Raw genomic sequence first — 27,662 nt, 5'->3', positions numbered from 1 at the left:
AAGTCCCAGCCATCTCCCCCTCCCAGGGCTGCAGCAACAAAGAACGTGGCCCCCTCCGAACATATGTCCGGGAGGGGCCCCTTACAATGCAGAAACTGGAATGCGGTATTTATTTTATACAATATACAGGGTTCATATTATGTGTACACAGGCCTACAGTGTACATGTATTCCGTATTTATGCAAAGCGCTTCTTTCGAGCCTTGTTTTCCGCAAATTGGTTAATCAATGCATCATAGTCCAGAGATCTGGCAATCTTTATTTCGATTGAGATAACTGCAAGCGCCGAAAGCCTGTCATCTGTCATGGTTGAGCGCAGGAAATTCTTGATCAGTTTCATTCTGCTGAAGCTCCTTTCAGCAGCAGCGACAGTAACTGGTGTGGTCAGAAGAATTCTGATGCAAATGCAAAGATTCGGATATATCTCCAGAAGGCTGTTCTTGTATATGTACGTTAAAAAATTGTTTGCCGTGACAAGTCCTCTCTCTTTCTTGATGACATAAATAAAACGATTCAATTCCATTATGAGTTCGTTGGCATCAATGTCTCCCATTTTTCTTTCAAAATTTTTGCTGTGATTCTCCAGTTCATTTTCTCTGTGACACTGCTTCAGGCTGTTAACGTTGTACAGAAATCCAAACAACTTATACCACTCCACAAGTTGGTCAAATCGCGACAAAACAGAAGATATGGCCTGATCAGTGAGAACAAGAAAGAACTGCGATTTGAATTTTTCTTCGGCAGAAAGACGACTCAAATCATCAGCACATTCGTAATCAAACATTCTCTTCTTTCATCGCACCCTGGTTTCTGGAAACACCTGATCAATACCCATATGCTCTGCTATTTCACGTGCATTTGTGACCACAGAGATATATCCTGTATTTCGATAGTCTTCCAAAAACTTCTGTGTAGCACCGACTTCTGCCTGCAGTACGTCAATTGACACATCTGGTGACTGAATTAATTTGCTGGTTTTATTGACATGAAATAGTATATCGCACCACGTGTACACAGTCAGAACAAAAGGCCATGTGGTAATGGTCTAAAAGCGCACCGGCTTCTGTTGCTGTATTGCCATCTTTCTTTTCGAGCGCATATTCTCGCAAAGATGACAAAGCATTGCACAATTCTTCAAGGTGATAACGCAATGGCTTCACGGCATCAATTCTCGACTCCCAACGAGTGTCCGATAACCCTTTAACAGATATTGGCATATGTTCTTGAAGTATATCCCAACGTGAAGGTGAAGAAGAAAAGATAACGTATATTCTGTTAATCAGACTGAAAAAGTCAACGGCATATTTCGATGACTTTGCCGCGTCTGAGATCACAAGATTCCAAGTGTGAGCTCCACATGGTACATACAAGGCACGATCATTTATTTCTAGCATGCGGGCTTGAACTCCTTTATTCTTTCCTCTCATATTTGCGCTGTTATCATAAGCTTGGCCTCTCATATCAGCAATGTCTATTCCTAAGTTGTTTGCCTTTTCAAGAAACGCTTCCAATAAGCCCTCGCCAGTTGTATCATGAACATTAAGAAAACCAACAAACGCTTCACGAATATTGACACCATCTTCACCGTTGCATTCAACAAAGCATAACACCATGGACAGCTGTTCTTCATGTGACACGTCGGGAGTACAGTCCAAAATAACTGAATAATATTTTGCTTTTTTAAGCTGCACTATGTTGGCCTCTTGAATGTTACTGGCAACAAGTTGAATCAGCTCGTTTTGGATCTGTGGACTGAGGTACTGAACATGTGTCTCTGCCTTCTTAATCCTCTGTAAAAGTTCGCTGAGGACAGTATCATACTTTGCAAGCAATTCAAACAGTCCCAAAAAGTTGCCATTCGAAGGATCGCCGAGCTTTTCATTACTTCCTCGAAATGCCAAGTTTCTTTCGGACAAGAAAATAACGACATCAACCATGCGTTTGACAAAATTTCTCCAGCAATCTCTTTCTTTCAGAAAAGCCTGCAATTCGAGTTGGTCAAAAGATGTACGGTTTACTATGCCTGACCGAAGGTCAAACCATTTCACCATACAGTCTTGATGACCTTTGCCTGTTTCATGCTGCTGAAGTCTTTTTGACAGTGCTTTCCAAGCAGATGTTCCACAACGTAGCGGTATGTCGCCAGTGCCAAATAATTTACAACAAAAACAAAAAATGGCATCTTTCTGAACTGAGTACATTAACCATGAACGTCTTATTTTTTCGCCATTTGCCATGGTTCGATAGAAATGAGTACTTGTGAACTTCCGTCTTTCCTCGTTAAATGGAAATTCGTAACTTTCATTCTACTGCGGTGAGCCACATGCAACAATGTCACACACTTGCCTGTCCGATATTATAGACGGCCAATCTCCTGGATCATCAGATTCAGATACTTCTTTCCCGGCAGCAGCTGGAATATCTGTCACAGTTTGTTTGGTAGAACAACTGGCTTCACCTTCGACCTCACTTGAAGCACTTCTGGATATTTCTGGATACGATTCGTCGCTGCTAGCGCTGTCCGTTTCATGTGCCTGTACCTGTATGTTGGATTGCAGCGCAAAATACGTTAACAACTTTGGAATTTTCTCAAGTTCCTTCTCGGCATCTTTTGCTGCCTTTCGTTTACTAGCGCCGCTCTTATACGTTCTCTTAGACATCACAAAGCACACTTCTGCGTTGGAAACGAATCGTTTCAAACGATAAAAAATTAAACAACTAAATTAATAACATTTATCCGCCGACCGCCATTATGAACGCAAATACACATTCTTTGAATGGGTCCAACTAAAATTCGAAACTGACCGACAGACAACTGATGTAGCCAATAGCATTATGATGTATCATAATGACTTCACGGTTTTGTCAGTAAAACCGACATGGATTGTGCAATAGCGTCAATAAATGTCACTTACCTAGTTATACCTTATATATTTTTTGCCACTTTTAGGGGCCCCCTTCCTTGCGGGGCCCCCTCCGGTCGGAGGGTAGAGAGGGCGCTTGCTATGCCTCTGCCCCCCCCCCCACGTGAGCAGCCTTTAAGAGTGCTGGCTTCGGAGGAACTGCCCTGGGCCCGGGTCAGGGTGCACACAGCTGATGCACGCGTTGTGAAGTGACACAAGCGAGGGCTGAGGTTGCTGGAGCAGATGCATTTTGCCTGCGCTGCCCCTAGCCGGCGGCCTCGGTTTCGTTGAGTCGCATCCTTTTCTCCTCGAGCTGGTTTTGCAGCTTTCACTCCTCGCTGCTGAGCGCCCCTTTCCCTGGAGACGAGCCCCCTTCTCCCCTCCTTCACATGCCTTCCATGATGTCAGCACGGCGGGGAGGGGAAGGGAGGGAGGGAGCTTCCTTAAACCTCCCATTATCCAGCCTCCTGCAGCCATCAATGAGAAGGCAGCAAACGGGGAAACAGGCAACGGCTTTGCTGAAGCGTTTTACTAGCAAGAGCCGGGTCTATTGTGCGTCTCCTTCAGCCTGCCAGGAGATGAATGGCAGGAGGCAATACAGATCTTGTGCCATGGCAGGGCTTGGCCCCTTGAATGCCAAGCTGGGATCCTGAGTACACATGGCTCAGCGACAGGAGGAATAAAGCAGCAGATCGGGGCATACTGCAGGACTTCTTGCCGTCTCTTTGTTATCGCTATTTCCCCTCAGCGTTATGGGCAGAGGTTTTGTGCAATGAATGTTGCCTCCAAAGCTTTTCTCCGAGCGAATATGGGCACAGCTGTATCCAAAAGGAAGACTCTGAGGAATGATGCTATGTCTTCTGTAGCAGCGAAAGTTAGGTGAGTGATCACCGCTGTCTAGACAAGTTTATAGCAAGGGTGGGATAAAAATAACTACCCAAGAAGATTCTGGCAATGCTGGGAAGAAAACAATGCCTTGCTCAACGAAATGCCAATTCAATGTGATACCTGGGGTGTGCAGTCTAACTGGGCTAACTGCATTACACATGTCAGCATAGAAGAAATCTGGGCATTTGCAGAGGGCAGGGTGTGTGTGTGAGGGGGCATAATGAGACTCAATATTGCAGGTGTTTGCATTTGTCTCCTCTCTTTCTTTCCGGTGAAATTCACCAGGCGAGTAGTGCTCGAACATGCAAACATTTTAGATGCCTCATTGTTTTTCCAGACAAGGTAATATCGCTGCAAAGCAAACTAAACTGACAAGACAATCAGGCTGGTTTGTGGGGTGAGGAGAGAATAAGATGCTGGTTTCCTTGCTCCCTTTCACGTAGGCTGACCTGCAGGCTCCAGTGGAGAATACTGCTTATTTATTTTTAGCTTTATTCTGGCTTTCCAGTGGGTTTAAATAGCAAATGACATGAGGTGTAAGGAACCATCTGCTTAGCGGGAGGCCTGTCAAAAAAACCCACTCATGGGGAATAACACAAACAAATCTCAAGTAATTAATGGCATTGATTTGCAATCAGGAAATCACATTTGGTATATGAACTTTACATATATAATGACATAACTTTTTGTGTTCCTCAGAAACACCCTGTGGGGGCAAAATCTCACTGTCCCTTTGGTTACTGTATGTGTGAGTGAGCACCTCAGGACTAATAAACAGTGCAGTTCATGCTGCATTTATTATGAGTGCATTAAGCTAATAGAAATAATCTCTCTCTCTCAACAGTCCTTCTGTAGGTAATGTAACTAATGGCTAGTTAGAGTAGGAACATTTTTCAGTAGAAACTACATTGTACCTCTGCATTCTAGAAATGCTGAGATATACATGCCATATACGTATGGCTAATATTTGAAAAATGTCTAATATATGATAAATATTTGCTTATCCTGTACAAAACAGAAAGTTCACTCCTAAATGTCTGACATGCATGATCATACCATGCAATTCTCTCAAGTGTCGTATAACTGTTTTCAAATTAACAACCTTCAAAGAGTTAATTCATCTGTGAAGGTTCTACCCAGGGCATATTCCCCAGTTTTGCTAGCATCATCAATTGGTATTGCTCATTATGCCCTCTGCCAAATGCCAGCCCCACTGAGGCAGGGGTTTAATGCTTTAATGAGCTAGTCATCAGAGTGGATCCTTTCAATCCTTGTAAATGGCAAATACTTTGAATTTGCCTAGTTTGATTTGCATCTGAATGTCTGACCACACAGCTGGTGGTAGCTTTCTCAGTGAGGTGATCTCCTGTAATAAAAAAGCCATCCTGTGAAAAGTCAAACCTACCAAATATCCCCATTTATTGGAATGTCTCATTTTACCCTTTTACCCTTTGAAAGGTTTTCTTTTCTTAGTACTTGGTCCATGCTATAGAATTTGGGTGTATATTGCCCATTCCTGTTACCTTTTAATATGGTAAAACTTATGAGGAAAGATTAATAAAACTGGGAATTTTCAGCTTGGAAAAGAGACGACTAAGAGAGATACAATACAGGGCTATAAAATCATGACTGGTGTGGAGAAAGTAAATAAGGAAATATTATTTACTCCTCCTCATAACACAAGAACTCGGAGTCGCCAAATGAAATGAATAGGCCGCATATTTAAAAAAAACAAAAGGAAGTATTTCTTCACACAATGCATAGTCAACCTGTGGAACGCCTTGCCAGATGATGTTGTGAAGGCCAAAATAGGGTTCAAAAAAGTCTAGATAAGTTCATGGAGGATAGGTTCATCAATGACTATTAACCAGGATGGCCAGGGAGAGCCTCTGTTTGCCAGAAGCTGGGAATGGGCAACAGGGGATGGATCTTTTGATGATTACCTGTTCTGTTCATCCCCTCTGAAGCATCTGGCCTTGGCCACTGTCAGAAGACAGGATACTTTGGTTTGACCCAGTGTGGCCGTTCTTATGGCTCCTGGGAGATCCTGAAAAACTTCTCTGTTGCTTGATGGGACTTGGGATTTTTTTTTTTAATATAGATGAGCTTCACATCTTAAACTGACTGTGGAATATTGGCCATGAAGATGGCAGAGAGCTGGCTCCATCCCTGCTGTGTGGCAAACACAGCTGCAGCCCTCTAAATATATTTTCCTTTTGCTTCTTAGTGGCTGCTGGGCTGATATTATATGGACAATCATAGAGGTCCATTAGTTAGGGTTACCATATTTTGTGCCTCCAAAAGGAGGACACTCCACGGGCCCCGGCCCCGCCCCCAGCCCCGCCCACGCCCCCCGCCCCAACTCCGCCCCCTCCCCAAAGTCTCCGCCCCCTCCCCTGCTTCCCGCGAACATTTGAACCGCGGGAAGCCTGAAGCAGGTAAGAGAGGTGTGGGGGGGAGGAGGCGCGGCCCAGGCTGGCCCCCCGGCGGCTCCAGCCTGGGTCGGCTCCAGCCCTGGGGTGCCGGCCCCGGCCGACCACCCCCGGCCCGCCCAGCACTGCCGGCCTCTGGGCCCCCGGCTGAGCACCCCTGGCCCGGCCCCCGGGTCCCCGGCCCAGCACCCCTGGCCCGCCCAGCACCGCCGGCCTCCGGCGGCCTGGCGCACCGCCCGGCACTGCCGGTCCCTGGCGGTCCGGCGCAGCCCCTGGCGGCCCGGTGCCCCCCCCCGGCGCCCCGGCACCGCCGGTCCCCGGCGCACCCCCCGGCCGCCCGGCACCGGCCGCCCGGCGCACCCCCCGGCACCGCCGGTCCCCGGCCGCCCGGCGCACCCCCCGGCTGCCCGGCACCGGCGGCCCCCGGCGGCCCGGCGCACCCCCCGGCCGTCCGGCACCGGCGGCCCCCGGCGGCCCGGCGCACCCCCCGGCCGCCCGGCACCGCCGGCCCCCGGCGGCCCGGCGCACCCCCCGGCCGCCCGGCACCGCCGGCCCGACGCAGCCCCCAGCACCACCGGCTCGGCGCACCCGCCAGCCCCGGCCCAGCCCCCGGCCCAGGATTTTCCCGGACATGTTCGGCTTTTTGGGATTTCCCCCCGGACGGGGATTTGAGTCCCAAAAAGCCGGACATGTCCGGGAATATCCGGACGTATGGTAACCCTACATTAGTAGCACTGGCTGCTTCCCCAGTCTTAGCCGTTCACTGCTAAGCAGATTGGAGGAAGTGAACTTTTCATATGAACCCAGGGGGAGGCTCTTTTTGCTAGAAAAAATTATAGCCGAGTTCTCTGTAGAGCTCAGTCGATGCTGCACTGACAAATAGACTTAAAGCAACTTGTCACTCTGAAGCTCTAAGGCACAACATTAAATCCCAATGATGGTAATAGTGGGGTAAGAAGAGAGGAAGTGATGTAGTTAGAAATGGACAGTGCAGAAGGCAATATAGTTCAGATTATTTTTAGGGCTGTCAAGCAATTAAAAAAATTAATTGTGATTAATCACGCGATTAAAAAAATTAATCACGATTAATCTCACTGTTAAACAATAATAGAATACCATTTATTTAAATATTTTGGATGTTTTCTACATTTTCAAATAGATGGATTTCAATTACAACACAGAATAAAAAGTGTACAGTTCTCACTTTATATTTTTGATTACAAATATTTGCACTGTAAAAAACAAAAGAAATAGTATTTTTCAGTTCACCTCATACAAGTACTGTAGTGCAATCTCTTTATCATGAAAGTTGAACTTACAAATGTAGAATTATGTACAAAAAATAACTGCATTCAAATGTAAAACTTTAGAGCCTACAAGTCCACCCAGTCCTACTTCTTGTTCAGCCAATTCCTCAGACAAACAAGTTTGGTTACAATTTGCAGGAGATAATGCTGCCTGCTTCTTGTTTGCAATGTCACCTGAAAGTGAGAACAGGTGTTTGCATGGCACTTTTGTAGCTGGCGTCGCAAGATATTTACATGCCAGATGTGTTAAAGATTCATATGTCCCTTCATGCTTCAACCACCATTCCAGAGGACATGCTTCCTTGCTGATGAGGGTTCTGCTCGATAACTATCCAAAGCAGAGTGGACTGACGCATGTTCATTTTCATCATCTGAATCAGAGGCCAGTAAAAAGTTGATTTTCTTTGTTGGTGGTTCAGGTTCTGTAGTTTCCGCATCCGAGTGTTGCTCTTTTAAGACTTCCGAAAGCATGCTTCACACCTCGTCCCTCTCAGATTTTTGGAAGGCTTTTCAGATTCTTAAACCTTAGGTCGAATGCTGTAGCTATCTTTAGAAATCTCACATTGGTACCTTCTTTGCATTTTGTCAAATCTGCTGTGAAAGTGTTCTTTAAATGAACAACATGTGCTGGGTCATCATTCGAGACCGCTATAACATGAAATATATGGCACAATGCAGGTAAAACAGAACAGGAGACATAAAATTCTCCAAGTCTTTCAGTTACAAATTTAATAAATTCATTATTTTTTTTAATGAGCATCATCATTGGGGGGAGGGATAGCTCAGTGGTTTGAGCATTGGTCTGCTAAACCCAGGGTTGTGAGTTCAATCCTTGAGGGGGCCACTTGGGGATCTGGGGCAAAATCAGTACTTGGTCCTGCTAGTGAAGGCAGGGGGCTGGACTCGATGACCTTTCAAGGTCCCTTCCAGTTCTAGGAGATGGGATATCTCCATTATTATTATTATCAGCATGGAAGCATTTCCTCTGGAATGGTGGTTGAAGCATGAAGGGGCATATGGATGTTTAGCATATCTGGCATGTAAATACCTTGCAACGCCGGCTACAAAAGTGCCATGTGAACTCCTGTTCTCACTTTCAGGTGACATTGTAAATAAGAAGCAGGCAGAGGTATCTCCCATAAATGTAAACAAACTTGTTTGTCTTAGCGATTGACAGAACAAGAAGTAGGACTGAGTGGACTTGTAGGCTCTAAAGTTTTACATTGTTTTGTTTTTGAGTGCAGTTATTGGGAGAAAAAAAAATCTGTTTGAAAGTTACACTTTCTCGATAAATAGATTGCACTACAGTTCTTGTATGAGGTGAACTAAAATACTATTTCTTTATAATTTTTACAGTGCAAATATTTGTAATAAAAATAATAATATAAAGTGAGCACTGTACACTTTGTATTCTGTGTTGTAAAAGAAATCAGTATATCTGAAAATGTAGAAAAACATCCAAAATATTTAATACATTTCAATTGCTATTCTATTGTTTAACAATGTGATTAATCGCAATAAATTTTTTTAGTTAATCGCATGAGTTAACTATGATTAATCGACAGCCCTAAATATTTTAGTTTATAAAGAAATCTGTCCATCAAAGCTTTCAATGCAGCTTCTGGAATGTCTGCCCACAACATGAGGCTAAAATGCACAGTGAGTAGTTTTTAAATATACATATTCTATAAAGAAGATGAAATTCTCTTCAGCATATGACAGCCCTGTGAGTTTAGCAAGAGGACAGAAGCTGGAGTGTAGATGTTTTAATGTGAAAAATACAACTTTGGTCCAATGGGATTAGAAAGAAATTCTATTGTGGGCCAGAAGAATTCAGATGATGGCATGGATTTTTGACAGATGGCTAATGCTGGGTGTATGGGAATCATTTTGGGGTGCTACTGTTTGTGACTTCATATCTGGAGGAGATAGGTGTTACCCAAATAATACAAATACCGTGGAATCCAGGATTGGGCCAAGAGACTCTTGCTTACTTTGGCATCTGCTGTACAGGTATGACAAGATGCTGTGGTGATTCTTATGTAGGAACTTTTAGATGCCCCTTAATCGGTTCCAGTTCACATTCTGGGATCAGGAAGCATAGCTGCGTGGGCCTGTTCTGGGTGTTCAGCCAGTCAGTTCACAGCTCTGGCTGTTCCTAGCTATGGCCTGTGGACCGCCCATACTGCAGAGACGCCAAACTGAAGGGGAGGGAAGGCAGAAAACCTCCTGACAACCCCCCTGCAGAATTCTCCCTGAACTGTTTTTTTTTGGGGGGGGCATGTTCTGTGTGGCAGTGGTGCTGCCCCCAAATTCTATGGAACTGAACACCAATAGCCAGGGTCCTCCATTCCTCTGCCCTGGTTCTGTGGTTCTCTGACAGTGTGACAAGGGTTTCCATGGCAAGTGCTGCCCCCTGGATTTCTGCAGCATGGAGGGGGCAAGGAAGTGAAAATTCAGCTCTGTTTCATTTCATGCTGCCACCTTTTTCACAGGGCTTTTAGGGGAGGATGATGCTTGGTTCGCCAGCTCCATCCTTGGCCCTTCTCCATTGGCCCCTGCCCATACCCTCTTTATCTAGGGAGAGGGCTCTGCAGCGCAGGAGATGGGCCCCAGTAGTGGATTGCACTATCCTCCACACAAAGAGAAGAAGACTCTCCATGTGGGCCTCCAGTCCCCTGTGATTTTATGTAGGCAGCCCAGGGACTATACTCTGCCCTCAGGAGGGAGATGCTCTGTGACTGTGTCACTGTAGCTGCTGAGCGGCTTCCCTTTAAGGTTTCACCTGAGGTGGGGCAGACATTTTTACTTAGAACAATTTCTAGTAGACAGCCTTTCTTCCATGTGAGATACATGAATATATCACCCTCAGGGGCAGTTCTAGCTTTTTTGCCGCCCCAAGCCCGGCAGGCAGGCTGCCTTCGGCGGCATGCCTGTGGGAGGTCCGCCGGTCCCATGGCTTCGGCATACCCACCGCCGAAACCGCTGGACCAGCGGACCTCCCGCAGGCATGCCGCTGAAGGCTGCCTGACTGCCGCCCTCGCAGGGACCGGCAGGGCGCCCCCCGCGGCTTGCCGCCCCAGGCACGCGCTTGGAGCGCTGGTGCCTGGAGCTGCTGCTGATGACCCTATTACTGAGCAGGGTACAGAATTTGTTTACTGTTGTGTGACAAGCACGATAATATGGTCTCAGCAACAGGTCTGAAATCCCTCGAACCGTAAATTCAAATCCCAGCAGGTTTGAGTCAGCCCTTCAGCTTTCCCAGGTGGATTCATTAACTTCCAAGCAGTTTACTGCAAGCTGTCTCTTTCAAACAAGTCTTTAAAAACCAAGGCCCTATCTGCTCTTCATGGACATTACCAATACCTTGATAAGAACAAGTGATTGCCCTGACATTCTTGGTCAACATTACCTCCTCTTCTGATGTAGTTATAGTATAAAGTGTAATGATCAGGTGCAATCTCCACTCCAGAAGTGGCTGCAATTCAGTGTTGCATTGCTCATACTTATAACGTCTGAAAGATCCTGTATAAGTGTAAGAGGGGGAGCCGTGTTAATCTGGATCTGTAAAAGCAGCAAAGAGTCCTGTGGCACCTTATAGACTAACAGACGTATTGGAGCATGAGCTTTTGTGGTATTCACCCACGAAAGCTCATGCTGCAATACATGTGTTAGTCTATAAGGTGCCACAGGACTCTTTGCTGCTTGTATAAGTGTAAAATAGCATCATTATTATATTGCTTTATTCCTTGTTAGAGCAATAAGTGGGAATGAAGTCTTCCCATGCTGTGTACAAATGAACAGAATGGAGGGATTTATGTTGCATGGCAGGTAGCCTCATATGATTATTCTTTGGGTGGACGTATAGGATGGCTTTCATGCACAACTCTTGTGTCCCTCCCTTGTTATATAGCAGACCTGTTTCGGTTGCTGTTGTGCTGCAAGTGAAGTCTTTACAATATACCAGCTTCTGCTAGGGTTCGTGGATCTCATGATGTTTTGTTACAATCTTAGTGGGAAAATGTGTGTCAATTTTATGAGCTTATAGCATAATACATGTGACCATCCCTTTGCTTCTTCTACACAGCTGCTGGCATGCACACAGGATACCCTCTCCCTGCTCAAGACCCCTTCTATGAGGTTACGTGAGATACAATATCCTATAGTATAAAGTCCTTCCAGATTCACCATATTGTACAGCATGCCAGCTTCTTGCCACCTACTGAACCTGTCTAAATCTCCTATGTTGCTTTGGAAATGTCAATGTCTCTTTTAAAGAGCTGAGCCCAGTGCTGGTACCTATAATAACAAAGAGCTGCAATAAGGAATCTGTTTTAACCAGCCAAAGGAAGCAGTGATAGACTTTGTATGTGTTCTGCCCTTGTCAATCTAGGCTAGGTGGAGGAAAATCTAAAGGCGTACGTTGCTCTTGGACATTAATAGTACCCTGGTTACGCCTTCTGACACCTCTGAGTTGGGGCAACATGTTTAGGCTCTTTGCAGTCACGTTATTTACCTGAGGCAAGTTTTCTCTTTTCATGCTTGACAGTTAAATGAATATCCCTTGCTCACTGTGCTCCAAGGTGTCAACCACTGTGAACGGTTTTCTGTCCAGGTCATGGATAATTTTGGTGGGTTTTGAACCACATTTGCTGAGTTCATAGTGGCAGAATTGAGGGGTGGGGGAAGTGGGGCAAACATAGAATATTAGGGTTGGAAGGGACCTCAGGAGGTCATCTAGTCCAACCCCCTGCTCAAAGCAGGGCCAATCCCCAGACAGATTTTTACCCCAGATCCCTAAATGGCCCCCTCAAGGACTGAACTCACAACCCTTGGTTTAGCAGGCCAATGCTCAAACCACTGAGCTATCCCTACCCCCCCCCAATAAGATATATTAATAAATGTTGCTAATAAAGCTTTATTGATTTTTGGTTTGAATTACAAAATTAGAGCATGATGAGAACACAGTAGCTGCCATATGATTGGTTTTAGTAAAACATTCAGTAGTATCTTATGAAATTGTTATGATTTCAAATTGGATTAGGTAGGAAAACTGCCATGTAGAATTGCGCATTTGTCACAGACTCTAAATAAAGAAAGGGTCATGGTAAACTGCAGTGCATAGGCGTGCACGTGGGGTGTGCCGGGTGTGCCCAGGCACACCATAATGCAGGGGTGGGCAAACTACGGCCAGGATCCGGCCCCTTGGGGCTTTGGATCCGGCCCGCAGGACTTGCCCTGCGTGGAGCCACAGGCCCCACGCCGCTCTCAGAAGCGGCTGGCACCACGTCCCTGGGGCCCCGGGGGTCGGGGGCAGAGGGCTCTTTGCGTTCCTCTAGGCACTGCCCCCTGCAGCTCCCATTGGCCTGGAACGGGGAACCGCGGCCAATGGGAGCTTCGGGGGAGGTACCTGGAGGCGTGGCAAAAGCAGCGCGTGGAGCCCTGTGCCCCTCTCCCGCTCCCCAAGGGGCTGTGCAGGGACGTGATGAGCGGTGTGGTGTGAGGCCAGAGTAGGCAGCCAGGGAGTGCGCCGCTGTCACTCCGAGCCACTTTAGGTAAGCGGCGCTGGGCTGGAGCCCGAATCCCTCCTGCACCCAGCCCCCCAACCTCCTGTCCTGAGCCCCCTGCTGCACCCCTGCTGCACCCCTCCTGCACCCCAACCCCCTGCCCCAAGGTCCCTGCCTGCACTTCGCACTCCAACCCCCTGTCCTGAGCCCCCTGCTGCACCTTGCATCCCCATGCACCCCAACTCCCTGCCCTAAGCCCCCTGCCTGCACTCCGCACCCCTCCTGCACCCCAATCCCCTTCTCTGAGTCCCCTAATACACTCCGCACCCCTCCTCTGCCCCAATCCCTTGCCCTGAGCCCGTTCCTGCACACCGCATCCCCTCCCACATCCTGCACTCCCTCCCGCACCCCAGCCCCTTGCCTGGCCCTGCATACAATTTCCTCACCCCGATGTGGCCCTCAGCCCAAAAAGTTTGCCCACCCCCTGCCCTAATGTCTCAAAAAAAAGTGGCTTTTTGTTTTAATTTAATCGCATGATACACTCTTTTAGTTTTAAAGTATGGATTGTTGTATTATGCAATAAGCGGCGAATTGCATAATATAGATGTTGTAGAAATGTATAGAAAGCCCGCGTTCGCTCGCATCATGCATCCCCACTACTGCGGCGCCACATTACCATTGCTCCTCCCCTCCTCTTCCAACTACTATTCTAGAAAATTCTTTGACCTATATAAGCGGCTGCGTCAGGCGTGCCCAGTGCAGTGTCTACAGTGTTTGTAATTTTGTCGCGTGTACTCTACTGAAATAGCATAACAAGCCCGTGGCTTTACGTTTTAATTCAATCGTATGATACCCCCTTTTAATTTTGAAATATGGATCGGTTCGTTGTTAAGATAAGAAAAGGAGCAGACAAACTGAATTATAATGAATGTGCTGACAGTAGTGCAAATACCTCGGTTAAGAACTTACATGAAGATAATGCCGCCACCAGTTCCAGTGCGTGCGATAAACTGAGTAATGACCAACAGAAACAGACTTTGTCTCTTAGGGTATGTCTACACTTACCTCCGGGTCCGGCGGCAGGCAATCAATGTTCTGGGATCGATTTATCGCGTCTGGTCTAGACGCGATAAATTGATCCCGGATCGATCCCGGAAGTGCTCGCCGTCGACGCCGGTACTCCAGCTCGGCGAGAGGAGTACGCGGCATCGACGGGGGAGCCTCCCTGCCACGTCTGGACCCGTGGTAAGTTCGGACTAAGGTACTTCGAATTCAGCTACGTTATTCACGTAGCTGAATTTGCGTACCTTAGTCCAAAGTGGGGGTTAGTGTGGACCAGGCCTTAGTTCAGGTCAGTGTAGTTCCTATTCAAAGCCATCAAACATTCCATCTGATGACCCGGTCTGTGATATGCCAAAAAATAGATTAGAACGCCAGTTTCAATTATCTAGAGGTCCTTATCAGCCTATATTGAGCATGTTTCCTAGAAGTAAAATAGGGAATAAACAAAGGAGTTTTCAGTCTGATTGGTATGAAAAGTATAGGTGGTTAGAATATAGCCCATAAAAGGTCGCAGCATTTTGCTTTTACTGCCGTTTCTTCTCCTCTAATGATGCAGCAAACAAAGGTCACACTGATCCAGCATTGATTGATAAGGGATTCAGAAACTGGCATAGGGCTAATGAATGTTTTAAAAACCACCAACTGTCAAAATCTCATGTGTTGAGCTGTTCTTCATGGTCAAGTTTTAATGAAGGGAAACCTATTGATGTATTGTTGGATGAGGGCAAGCAGGCTTATCTGTCTAAACAAGAAGAACGGTACCATAACTGAAGTGTAATAGAGCGACTGATTGACATTGTTCTGTGTTTGGCGAAAGGTGGGAGACCATTCAGGGGTCACAATGAGAAAGCTGACAGTTTTGAGAAAGGTTTATTTCTAAATCTTGTCAATATGCTCCAAAAAAATGATCCTGTAATGGCAAAGCATGTGCAACAATCTCCTCGAAACGCTACCTATCTGTGTAATCGCATCCAAAATGATTTAATTGTGGCCTTGCACAACGTTGTGCAACAAAAGATTGTGTCTTCGCTAAATGGAAAAATGGTCTTGATAATTGCCGACAACACTACTGACTGTGGACACCATGAACAGATGTCCATTATGGTGCGGTATTTTGACAATGAAAAACCTAGTCCAGTTGAACATTTTGTGTCTGTTCAGAGGCTATTAACAGTTGATGCTCAGTCTATTTTTGACCAGTTAAATGACATCCTTGGCATTCTTAAAATTGATTGGTCATCAGTGATGTCTGTCTGTTTTGATGGCGCATCTACTATGTCTGGATGTACTGCGGGAGTTCAAATGAAATATAAAGAAAGAAACAGTGAAATACTCTATGTACACTGCTATGCACATTGTTTGAACTTCATCCTAGTAGATGCATGCACTTCAAGTAAACAAAACAGAACTGTCTTTCTTTTTTTGGTGTTATTCAGACTCTTTATGCCTTCATGAAGGGGAGTCCTGTGCGACATGCAGTAATTGAATAGATTTCACAAGAAGTAGGATCCCAGTTGAAGACTTTGAAGTCACTATCAAACACAAGATGGCATGCAGAGCAGAAGCAGTGGCTGCTGTAAAACAAATCTACTCCATCATTTTATAAGCTTTACAAGAGATTATTGAAACAACTCGCCTTGCTGATGCTAAAATAAAAGCCAGGGGTCTTATCCATGAACTAAATTCATTCAAGTTAATCTTTGGCCTTTACATGATGCACCCTATTCTCCAGATGGTGGTAAAAGTGAGTAAGGCTCTTCAAGCTCCAGATCTCAACTTACTTACTGCAATGACAGGGGTGAAAAGCTTGCGTAACTCTTTGGCTGCGATGAGAAGTGGCCCAGAATATTTTCAATCTGTTTTCAATGACAGTGTGAAAATGTGTGTAGAGAATGATATATCGATTCCCCCAGTTAAGAAGAGAAAAACGTCCACTCGTATTGATGACGCGTTTGAGTCCCAGCATCACTTTGATACAAAAGAGGAGCAGGAAAGAATAACTTAATTTTACCCACTCCTAGACTCAGTGATTACCGGCATTGACCAGTGATTTGAACAGGAGATTTGTAAAATTGTGACTGCAAACGGAAAACTGCTGAACTTAGACATTGGTAGGGACGATATGAGAATCATTGGCAACAAATTTAAAGTGTCCTTGGATGAGTTGGAAGCTGAAGTCGGATTGCTTCGGGGTTATGACGGATCTGTTCCTAAAGGTAGCACTACGAACACCACCAGAGAGTGGCTTGATTGGCTGAAGGAATCGGATCAGTCTTCCATGTTCCAGGCCTTTTACAAATCTATTCAGTGCTTTGCAGTCTTACCTGTTACAAGCTGTTCATGTGAAAGAGCCTTTTTGAAACTAACACATGTAAAAAACAAACTAAGAAGTACAATGTCCCAACAGCGCCTCGACTCACTCATGATTTTGTACACTGAACAGGAATTGGCTTCGTCAGTTAATTACAATGATGTGATTGAGGAATTTAAGTCCATAACACCTGGTGAGCGATGTCTAGTTCCTTGACTGTGCCAGGACTTTCAGTTCACCCTGCTTGTTTCCCAGGCTTCTTGCATTAGTGTAGAGGCACTTAAGATAACTTGCTGAGCAAAACGATCAGCAAGTTATCTTAAGTGCCTCTACACTAATGCAAGAAGCCTGGGAAACAAGCAGGGTGAACTGGACGTCCTGGCACAGTCAAGGAACTATGATGTGATTGGAATAACAGAGACTTGGTGGGATAACTCGCATGACTGGAATACTGTCATGGATGGATATAAACTGTTCAGGAAGGACAGGCAGGGCAGAAAAGGTGCGGGAGTTGCATTGTATGGAAGAGAGGAGTATGACTGCTCAGAGCTCCGGTATGAAACTGCAGAAAAACCTGAGAGTCTCTGGATTAAGTTTAGAAGTGTGAGCAACAAGGGTGATGTCGTGGTGGGAGTCTGCTATAGACCACCAGACCAGGGGGATGAGATGGACGAGGCTTTCTTCCAGCAACTAACAGAAGTTACTAGATCACAGGCCCTGGTTCTCATGGGAGACTTTAATCACACTGACATTTGCTGGGAGAGCAATACGGCGGTGCAAAGACAATCCAGGAAGTTTTTGGAAAATGTAGGGGACAATTTCCTGGTGCAAGTGCTGGAGGAACCAACTAGGGGCAGAGCTCTTCTTGACCTGCTGCTCACAAACAGGGAAGAATTAGTAGGGGAAGCAAAAGTGAATGGGAACCTGGGAGGCAGTGACCATGAGATGGTCGAGTTCAGGATCCTGACACAAGAAAAAAGGAGAGCAGCAGAATATGGACCCTGGACTTCAGAAAAGTAGACTTTGACTCCCTCAGGGAACTGATGGGCAGGATCCCCTGGGAGAATAACATGAGGGGGAAAGGAGTCCAGGAGAGCTGGCTGTATTTTAAAGAATCCTTATTGAGGTTACAGGCACCTCCAGGAACAAACCATCCCGATGTGTAGAAAGAATAGCAAATATGGTAGGCGACCAGCTTGGCTTAACAGGGAAATCCTTGCTGATCTTAAATGCAAAAAAGAAGCTTACAAGAAGTGGAAGATTGGACAAATGACCAGGGAGGAGTATAAAAATATTGCTCAGGCGTGCAGGAGTGAAATCAGGAAGGCCAAATCACAATTGGAGTTGCAGCTAGCAAGGGAAGTTAAGAGTAACAAGAAGGGTTTCTTCAGATATGTTAGCAACAAGAAGAAAGTCAAGGAAAGTGTGGGCCCCTTACTGAATGAGGGAGGCAACCTAGTGCAGGTCCTCAAGGAATCAATTCTGAAGCACTTAGAGGAGAGGAAAGTGATTAGGAACAGTCAGCATGGATTCACCAAGGGCAAGTCATGCCTGACTAACCTAATTGCCTTCTATGAGGAGATAACTGGCTCTGTGGATGAGGGAAAAGCAGTGGATGTGTTATTCCTTGACTTTAGCAAAGCTTTTGATACAGTCTCCCACAGTATTCTTGCCAGCAAGTTAAAGAAGTATGGGCTCAATGAATGGACTATAAGGTGGATAGAAAGCTGGCTAGATTGTCGGGCTCAATGGGTAGGGCTCAACGGCTCCATGTCTAGTTGGCAGCCGGTATCAAGTGGAGTGTCCCAAGGGTCGGTCCTGGGGCTGATTTTGTTCAATATCTTCAGTAATGATCTGGAGGATGGTATGAACTGCACTCTCAGCAAGTTTGCAGATGTCACTAAACTAAAATTGGAAAGAGTCCAGCAGAGGGCAACAAAAATTATTAGGGGGCTGGAGCACATGACTTATGAGAAGAGGCTGAGGGAACTGGGATTGTTTAGTCTGCAGAAGAGAAGGATGAGGGGGGATTTGATAGCTGCTTTCAACTACCTGAAAGGGGGTTCCAAAGAAGATGGATCTAGACTATTCTCAGTGGTAGCAGACGACAGAACAAGGAGTAATGGTCTCAAGTTGCAATGGGGGAGGTTTAGGTTGGATATTAGGAAAAACTTTTTCACTAGGAGGGTGGTGAAGCACTGGAATGGGTTACCTACGGAGGTGGTGGAATCTCCTTTCTTAGAGGTTTTTAAGGTCAGGCTTGACAAAGCCCTGGCTGGGATGATTTAGTTGGGAATTGGTCCTGCTTTGAGCAGGGAGTTGGACTAGATGACCTCCTGAGGTCCCTTCCAACCCTGATATTCTATGATTCATTCTCTAGGACAGGAAGATGAAGAAACCTTAATCTGTTTTGGTCAATTTGGGTTAGCTCATTATCTGGTTAAAGATCATGAAAATTGACTGTATCTGTGTATATGCCTGGTTATCACTACAGCAAAAAATTGTTATTTTGTGTTGTATTTTTTAAGTAAAGTTTAGTTGTTAATTTAAAAAAAAATAAGTTTAGTTAAGTTTTAGTTTCTTTTGTTTGTTTGATGAATAAAAATAATGTCCTTTATGATTGAGTATTCAATAAATGTTTGCCTTTAAAAAACAAAAAATTGCCTGGGTGCACACCCTAATGAAATCTGCTGTGCACGCCAATGCTGCAGAGTATTGAGGAGTGGGCTGCCTGCTGCAGAGACTGGAACTAGGTCTGGTCTAATTTAACTTCCCAGTTAATGTTCTGAAGGAGGGAGTACCTAGTGCATCAGTGGCATTTGCAGATGGTGCTAAACTGGAATAGCTGTGAAAACTGGTGAGGGTAGAGAAATAACACAAAGGGTTTGGCATAGAGAGATTAGACATAAGGACAGCTACATGAGATGGAGCTTGGCAAAGTGCAAGCTAATACACCTGGGGGAAATATCTGAAACTCTGAGTCCATGAGAAGGAATTGGATACCAGAAAGCAGGAATGCAGGAGACCAAAGGGTTAGTGTGGACAGCAAATTAGACAGGAATTTGCAATGGAATTGGCTGCAATGTATTCATATAAATGGCTGAATATTGTATTGACTGGAAAAAGGCTAATGTAGTGCCCATTGTATTGATATTGTTCTAGTCTCACTGGGTGATAAGCACTGCCATGGCAGCGTTTTAACGTTGCTGCCCCGTTTGCCCCCCCAGGCCACCGATGGGGGGGAGGGGCAAAAGGGACAGCTGCTCTGGGGCCCAAAGGGACAGCTGCCCTGGGGCCCGACGATCTAAGAGGGCCTGGGGCTCCTAGCTGCCGCCGCCACTACTGCAGCAGCAGCCGGAGCCCCGGGCCCTTCTAAATCGCTGCCGGAGCCCTGGGTGCCACGGGCCGGGCAGCGCAGAAGGGCTGGCTGGGGGAGGCTGACCCCCCAACCCCACACCCCTTCCTGGGTCCCAGAGCTGGCCCCCATACTGGTAAGCCTTTTATGTTACTTTCACCCTTGCCCTGAGGCATGGGTCAGTCACATTAACAGCCCTGCATCCTCCTAAGTTTTCAAGCTAGACAAATTCAGATGGGAAATCAGGCATAATTTTTTAACAGTCAGAGTAATTAACCACTGGAACCACGTACCAAGGGTTGTGGTGGATTCTCCATCACTAACCATTTTTAAATCCAGGCTGGATGTCTTTCTAAAAGATCTACTCTAGGAACAATTCTGGGGCAGATCTCTGGCCTGTGCTATACTGGAGGTCAGCCCAGATGATCACAATAGTCCCTTCAGCCTTGAAATCTAGGAATGTCCCAAGTGCAAGGGTGGCTTCCTGCTGGTGTCCCTTGGAGTGCTACCCTGACAATGGGGTGGGGTTCTAGCTCTGCCCCTCCCCCCCCACTGTAACAAAGGCACAGGGGAGAGAGCATTCTGCACTCTCCTAAGGGGTGCTGCAGTGGGTGCTCTGCTGTGTACTTGGGAGCTCAGGGAGGCACAGGAGGGGAGCATTACCCCCAAAACAAGCCTGTCTCAAGGGAACATCCAGTCTTTGGACTAGACAAGTGTGTGGGATGGATGACCATATCAAAGCCTTAGCACACTACATTTGCTATCTGTAGCTAAGCAGAGAACAAAGCTCTGCTGCTTTCACAGGTGGAATCAGCTCTCCAGCTCAATACATTTTGCATCCTGCAATGCTGAAGTGATTAGTCCTGGGGAAATCAGATCACTTCCCTTCTTTATTGCTTTGATAGTCTCCATTCCCAGTGTAATATTGTTTGCGGCTCACAAATGGGCCTTCCATTCTTACCTATGCCAGGCACACTTGTGAATACACCCTGGGGAGATAGTGTATATGTGCAGCGTGGGTGAAGGGCTGTTGCACTGTCCTGTCATCAAGTGGCAGAATAGAAGGGGAGTCAGGAGCTGAGAGTAAGTGTAAATTTGAGCACAAGTGCTGTTGCTTTCACAAGCAGACTCTCATGGCAGCAACTGCAGCTTCACCTTGAGAGACAGAGGCTTACTCTGAGGTCAAGCACCTCCGATGGAGAAAGATAACAAAAGTCTCTAGCAGAGAGAGGAGAGAGAGCTGTCCCCATTGCAGCTCACCTTCCTGCTGTGCTACCTACTTGTTGTAAATGTAATTATTGTCATGAGCTTGTTTATTTTTATTGGTCCTAATTACCTCTTAAACAATCCTGTTCAGTAGCACCAGAGGAAGTGTAATGGGTGCCCCATAGCTTTGGGTAAGGTGAATGGATGGCTATTCATATTGTAGGAGCTGGAGCTGCTAACATGTTGGAACATAAAGAAAAAGGACCAGAAGATTGGTTGGGACTGGAATGTAGAGGCTCTCTCCACTAGGCTACCAGTCTGAATTTGACCCAAGCCAAGCTGGTAGCTGTTACCATCTCAGGGCCATTCGGCAGCTCTCGGAAATGAGGCAGTGCAGCCCAGTTCCCAGTGTTTCCAAGTCATAAGAAACAAGACCATATTGTACAACAGTTGGTCCCCTTGTTTGCAGTCTCACCAGAGGCCAAAGACTGAACAAACCATGGAGCTGCACTTCCATCTCGCTCCTAGAGATGTTCCAGTCCGATACAAGTTGAGGCACCCCTAGCCATCATAGTATACTTGTGTTGGCATCAGCTGAAAGTAGAGGGAGGAACAAGGAGACTTTTGGGAAATAGCACTTATTAAAATGCTCTTTGTGATCGCAAATAGCTGTTCCTACACTAACCTTTACTCCTCTCTTTTTGTATCTGCCGCTGTGTGTTCCCTGGCATTTGGACTTTCAGGGCAGCAAGGGCTTTTGGAGAGTATCTTTCACAAAACCACCCTGAGGGCAGAAATGGCTCAGGTAAGAGAAATCTTGTGTGACCTTTATACTGATGTGTGGATGGTGCTCGTGTGTCATAGTGGACTTTTTACCAGATGCCCTATTCTTATAAAGAGTCAGCATGGGGTGTCAGCATCTGAGAGGGGAGGGCCCAACCCCTTGGAGCCCATTATTAAAGCACTTTAGAAGAAAAGGCTGAGATAATCTACACATGGTGAGTGGGGGTATAAGTTCTGTTCATAGAGGACAAGTGCCATATCACAAAACCATCATGACAGCTGGCCTCCCTTGAAGGAAGTCTCAGCAGGGAGGATAAAGTCTGAAATGCACAAGGAGACTGAGCTGGCACCTCATGCTTAGGCCTTGTCTTCACTTGGAGAAAAGGTCTGTTTTAATGTGTTAAAAACCTAGTGCAGGCAAGGCAAGTTGTAGTGTTAACCCATAGTCGTTGGTTGAGATAAGCTCTAGGCTTGCTCCTAGGGTTTACCTTCACCAACGTGTTAAAATTACAGTTACCTTGTCTCTATTAGGATTTTAGCATGTTAGATAATGTGTTAAAATAAAAACACACTTGTGTAGTGTAGACACCCCTAGAAGTGGTCCCTTGTAAGCATGTAGGTGCGTGTGGCTCTCCGTCGCTGTCTGTCTCCGAGGGAGGCCATGCCCCTTTGCTACATCCCTACAGATCAGTGTTGAGGCATTTTGATGGGAGAAGCGTGCCCAGCTGCTCCCTTTGGTGTCCCTATTCTTAGAGAAAGACAAGAGGCTCCAAAGCTGTCGATACAAAACATTTCACTAGCAGTGCAGCCACTAAAACCCTCATGAAAACATCAGGCTCCTCCACAGGGGAGGAAGTTATTTAATAGGATGTAAAACCTAGCATTTGCAATTTGGGGCCTCAGCAACACAGCTGACATTTTGCATGTGTGGGGAAATATCTTTTGCCCCAAATGTATAAAATAATATGTCAGCTTTTGCCAGACAGCCAGATAACTCCCTGCTTAGTCAGTGCTGACAACCTACAGAATTGGTCTGCCTGCTGAAGAATGTTGATTTAAAACAATGCCCCTCCTGCTATATATTCTCTTCCCCATTCACAGAGTGTGATGTCCCTTTGCATTTGTTAGGTATGATAGTCTCAGACAAAATGACTCTGGGGTGCCGATGATTCATAGGTACCAAGGCCAGAAGGGACCATTGTGATCCATGAGGAGATCAGTAATGTCTGCTTCAATGCCGCATGCTATGGACAACAGGCAAGTGCCTTCAGCACAGTTGCCCTGAAACTGACCTAGCAGGAATAACAAAGAAACGATGGTTTTAGAATGCTCAGCATCACTGTACATGGGGGGGGAGGAGGGGGGAGAATGGAACTAACGGAGGCTCGTTATTCTCAGAACCTGTAACATGTATATGTGCACTTACAGTGGTGTATGCTCAGAAAGATGGTCTCCTGTTTCTGTTCCCATGTTCTTGGATCCATATTATTCTTGAGGGGACAAATCTGAGTGCTTGTGAAACTATCTGTCTGTGGGCACGGATCGGACAGTGAAAGGGTAAAATAAATTTACTTGTGCCTGGAGCCCTTATGGAAAAATCTTAGAGACTTGAATAGGAACTAAATCAATAGGATTCAATAGAAATTGGTCTAAAAGCCTGTAGAATATAATAGAGAATGCAGTCTTTTTTCCATAGATTTATTAATCATCCTATGACATTCTATATAATTTAGCGTATTCTGTAGGATATGATGGAGCAAAAATCATTACAGTAGGAAGGTTATTCTGCAAAATGCAGTAGGGATTTTGTGAGTGCAAAATGTGAGCACAGGTTTCTGTTGTCCTCACAAGCAGAGAGGTCAGATATCAGCCTTTCTGCAAATGTTCCATGCTATGGGTTTGATCCTTGAGTACTCTGTCTTTAATCCAGCAAAGCCCTAAAACGGTGTGCTTAACTTTAAGATAATAAGTAGTCCCATTGACTTCAATGGAATAAATTAAATGCTTAAAGTGAAGCTCATAGAATATCAGGGTTGGAAGAGACCTCAGGAGATCATCTACTCCAACCCCCTGCTCAAAGCAGGACGAACACCAACTAAATCATTCCAGCCAGGGCTTTCTCAAGCCGGGCTTAAAAAACTCTAAGGATGGAGATTCCACCACCTCCCTAGGCAGGGCCGGCTCCAGGCACCAGCTTAACAAGCAGGTGCTTGGGGTGGCCAAGGGAGAGGGGCGGCACCTGCGGCAATTTGGGGGCGGCAGGTCCCTCACTCCCTCTAGGAGCGAAGGACCTGCCGCTGAACGGCTGCCGCCGATCGCGGCTTTTTTTTTTTTTTTTTGCTTGGGGCGGCAGAAATGCTGGAGCTGTCCCTGTCCCTAGGTAACCCATTCCAGTGCTTCACCACCCTCCTAGTGAAATAGTGTTTCCTAATATCCAACCCAGACCTCCCCCACTGCAACTTGAGACCATTGCTCCTTGTTCTGTCATCTGCCACTACTAAGAACAGCTGAGCTCCATCCTCTTTGGAACCCCCCTTCAGGTAGTTGAAAGCAGCTATCAAAGCCCCCCTCATTCTTCTCTTCTGCAGACTAAACAATTCCAGTTCCCTCAGCCTCTCCTCATAAGTCATGTGCCCCAGCCTATACTTTATTGCTTTGCTGGACTGGGTCCAGAGTGCTCATCATCTTGCAGGATTGAACCTCGTGTGTGTGATTGCATAGCATGTGTGTGTGCACTATATGTGCGGCTGTGTTGTATATGTATTGTCACACTAAGAGTCATCGATTGGTGAGACCTGCAGGCTTTTTAGTGTAAAAACTGGTGTTCTAAAAAGGGATCATAGATTGCTCTTTTTATTATTTACTATTTATACTGTGGTAGTGCCCCAAAGCCGCAATCAGGATCCAGGCCGCAGTGTGCTAGGCATTTCACAAATGCATAGTGAGAGACAGTCCCTAACTTAGAGTCTACCGACTAATTTAAAACCAGACAAAACAAGTGTGGGTAATGGGGTAGGGAGGACCAGTCTGGCAGTGATAGAAACACCTGGCTACGTAGACTAGCTGTGCACACAGCATCACCACTTAACTTCCCACGCTGCTGGTATGATGAGAGAAACAATGGTGGGGAGAATTTATATTCTATTTCCTTGAAGTGTCAGTAACGGGCATTGCTGTTTACACTCCTTCACTCATTGGGATATGACTGATTCTGAATGATAAGAGAGGCCACATGTATGATAAATCCTCAACGGAGAGAAACTGTTTCACAGAACCCCTACTCGCACCCCATTGTACTAATCCACCTGGGTATCCCTTCGACAAGGGGACTCACGCAGCCATGCACACGCTGCTGGCCAGCTGTTTTAGTAGCACACTGCTAGATTGAGAGAGAGCTGAGGCATCTCTTTCAACCCTTGCTTAACAGAAGTAGGAGAATCCTTCTTGTTACCCATTTAAATCCCAACCAAGTCAATTATAGATTTTTTCCCCCCCCAGCTGTGTTGAAGGGCCTTCATCCAGTCTCCCTGCACAGCAGAGCTCTCCTGAGCACCCTGACTCACTCTCCTGTTTGGGAGTACCTGAGATATGTCTTGGCTTTGGAGGTGAATAGATTTTTGCCATCTGCAAATCACACTTGTTTCCTCTGGTGGGAATATGGCAGCTTCTTTCTGCAGGAGAGAAAGTTTCCAATGCTCTCCTGCCTATGTGTTCTTCCAAACACAGCTCTCATCTCACCCTTAAGGCATGCACGCCAACAGTCCGTGCTCTTTGAAGAGTGCTTGCCAAACTCTAACAAATTTTGCTATCTTTCATCCATTCTCTTGAAATAGCTGTGCAGTTGGTCTGTGCTCCCTTTCTCGTGAGTGCGGATTACTAGGATTGTGTGTTGTTACAGAGATCGTTGTGTTTGATCAGAAACTGCCTCCTTTCTCACTAGCCTGCTCCTATTGTCTAGTACCAGGGCCTGTGACACAGCAATCACTTTGTGGGGATGGTTGTGACATCACAGAATGGATCAGCTGATGGCTAAACTGGAGTTTATTTTCAGGACTTGAAGTATTTGAAATACGCATTCATGTTTCTTATATATTTCAGGAACCCTGGTAGAGACAGCATGGGTAGTCCTGACAACTATGGGAAACATGAATGTGTATTTCACTGCAATATTTTGGCTCTAGATTTTTCTATGCAAATTATATTTTTCACTTATTGAAAAAGAATTTCCATTTCTTCCTCCTCCCTCTTGTAACTCAGAAATAGCCGGAGGGGCATCAGCAGAGATGTATGATAGTTCAAGATTGGAATTGCAGGGGGTATTGTGTGTCAAGCAAGACTGAAAAGTGTTCCCAGAGCTCTCTGAGGGAAACTTGCTCAGTTCACATTCTGCCCGATTCTGACCGGTCCCCATCACTCTGCCCGATTCTTTCAGATGCAGCCTGTATCTCCATAACTCATGAACATTCATTTGCCCTAACATGAACCGCATGGATGCATTTTTGAAAGAAGCTGCAAATCCAAGTTTTCAAACCCTGCTGTTCCTTTCCATCTCACATTGTTAAGCGCCCAGAGGCAATAGCTGTCCCTTCATTTAATGGCAAAGCTATAATATAGCTGGAGAAATATAATAGCCAGAGAAGCATCACTGCAAAAAAAGGAAACACACATCTTCTGAAATCTGAGGTGATAGTTATTTCCTCTTTGCTCCCTAAGACGGTGGGGTTTATCTAGATGCCCATCTCTTCTTTGTCTCCAGTTCTGGGTTTGGGATTCTGGAGCCAGGATACTTTCATTCTCAGTTTGGTTGCTAATAGATTTGCTCCTTTTTATCTTCTGCTGTCCTCACTCAGTGGGCCAAATTCTGCTCTGACATACAACCTGTGCAGCCTCACTGAAGTCAGAGGGCTGATACAGAACAGAGTTTGGCCTGCTATATGGGGCCAGATCCCCAGCTGATGTAAATTGGTGACAGCCAGCTGAGAATCTGGTCCTGAGTCAGTACAACAGTGCAAGAAGGCAAGGGCAAGGTAATGCTGTTTTCCTCATTTGACAATGTCTCTGTAAAAAAAAGAGCATTTAAAGGAACATGTCATTGGGTCAGACAATGCACTCCATTTGACCTACACTGTTTTAAAATTATTTTACGCTGCGAAAGTCCTCTGGAGTCTAAGTATGTGATTTTTAGCTGGTGAAAATCCAGACTGCGCTGACAGTGACCAAGAAATATTTTTGTTCTGTTTCTGTATCCAGTCAAGGGATCACAAATGGGTTAATAAATGTTATTCACAGAATTATGCTGGTGTCACTGGCAATGTCTAATCAGTGATGCTCATGATGTGAGAGCTGTGTGGGCCTGTGCTCCATGCAAATTGGAAAAAGAAAGACCACTCTTTGCCAGATAGGAATGAGCAAAACCAGTATGGAAAGAAGTGTCACTTCGAAACTTCTGAGGAAGATGTTGGAGTGAATAAACCAACGCTAGTGGGCTGGGCTAGTGGATGGATCACAGGGCTGATAATGGGATATTGAACCTTCAGCCTCTTGATGGCCTGTTCAGATCCAGCTCCTGTGGGCAGCTAGGTAACATCTGTTACCATCTGCTCTTTGGTCTGAGGCCTCGTGGTCTCCTGTTCCTAGTGGACAAGTATCCCCACTAAAAAAACCACCACAACTGACACCACCTGGTGTCAGCAATCTCTGCAGGACTGGCCAAGCACAGACTAGACATGGAGGCAGAAAGCTAGATCCTCAGCTGGTGTAAATTGGCATCGCTCTGCTAAGTGCCATGGAGCGATGCTGATGAACAGCAACTGGGGTTTGGCCCTAAGATTCAAACTCCATGTGTCATGCCATTGCATACCAGTCAGTGTTACCAGACAGCCAAACTGAAGCACTGGAATGGGTTCCCT

At 45.9% G+C, this 27,662-nt stretch overlaps 2 protein-coding genes across 6 annotated transcripts in view; one reads left to right on the top strand and one right to left on the bottom strand.

Annotated features, from left to right (window-relative positions):
* Window positions 1–93: 93 nt before the first annotated feature.
* Window positions 94–3,323, bottom strand: LOC128825284 (zinc finger MYM-type protein 1-like). The gene is made up of 2 exons (XM_054007640.1): window positions 2,915–3,323; window positions 94–2,539 (listed from the first exon to the last, which is right to left on the bottom strand). Exon 2 carries the CDS (start codon window positions 2,234–2,236, stop codon window positions 977–979), a length of 1,260 nt encoding a protein of 419 aa, XP_053863615.1. The 5' UTR covers window positions 2,237–2,539; window positions 2,915–3,323; the 3' UTR covers window positions 94–976.
* A 56-nt stretch (window positions 3,324–3,379) lies between these two features.
* Window positions 3,380–27,662, top strand: part of NSMF (NMDA receptor synaptonuclear signaling and neuronal migration factor) — a 76,613-nt gene continuing 52,330 nt past the window's right edge. For 2 of the 5 annotated variants that reach the window (XM_054007636.1, XM_054007634.1), the window contains exons 1-2: window positions 3,380–3,781; window positions 21,714–21,775. In XM_054007636.1, coding sequence (XP_053863611.1) covers window positions 3,675–3,781; window positions 21,714–21,775 — 169 coding nt within the window. In that variant the 5' untranslated portion in view covers window positions 3,380–3,674. The remainder of the gene's footprint in view (window positions 3,782–21,713; window positions 21,776–27,662) is intronic. The other 3 variants (XM_054007638.1, XM_054007637.1, XM_054007639.1) reach the window with 2 other exon arrangements.

The sequence above is a fragment of the Malaclemys terrapin genome, chromosome 17 (genome assembly GCF_027887155.1).
Source record: "Malaclemys terrapin pileata isolate rMalTer1 chromosome 17, rMalTer1.hap1, whole genome shotgun sequence".
Lineage (NCBI taxonomy): Eukaryota > Metazoa > Chordata > Testudines > Emydidae > Malaclemys > Malaclemys terrapin.
Note: the sequence above shows the minus strand (reverse complement) of the source record. Positions and strands in the feature narration are given on the sequence as shown.

What these genes read in the sequence shown, in the direction of transcription:
- LOC128825284 (XM_054007640.1), bottom strand. Translation starts at nt 2,236, where the DNA reads ATGGCAAATGGCGAAAAAATAAGACGTTCATGGTTAATGTACTCAGTT.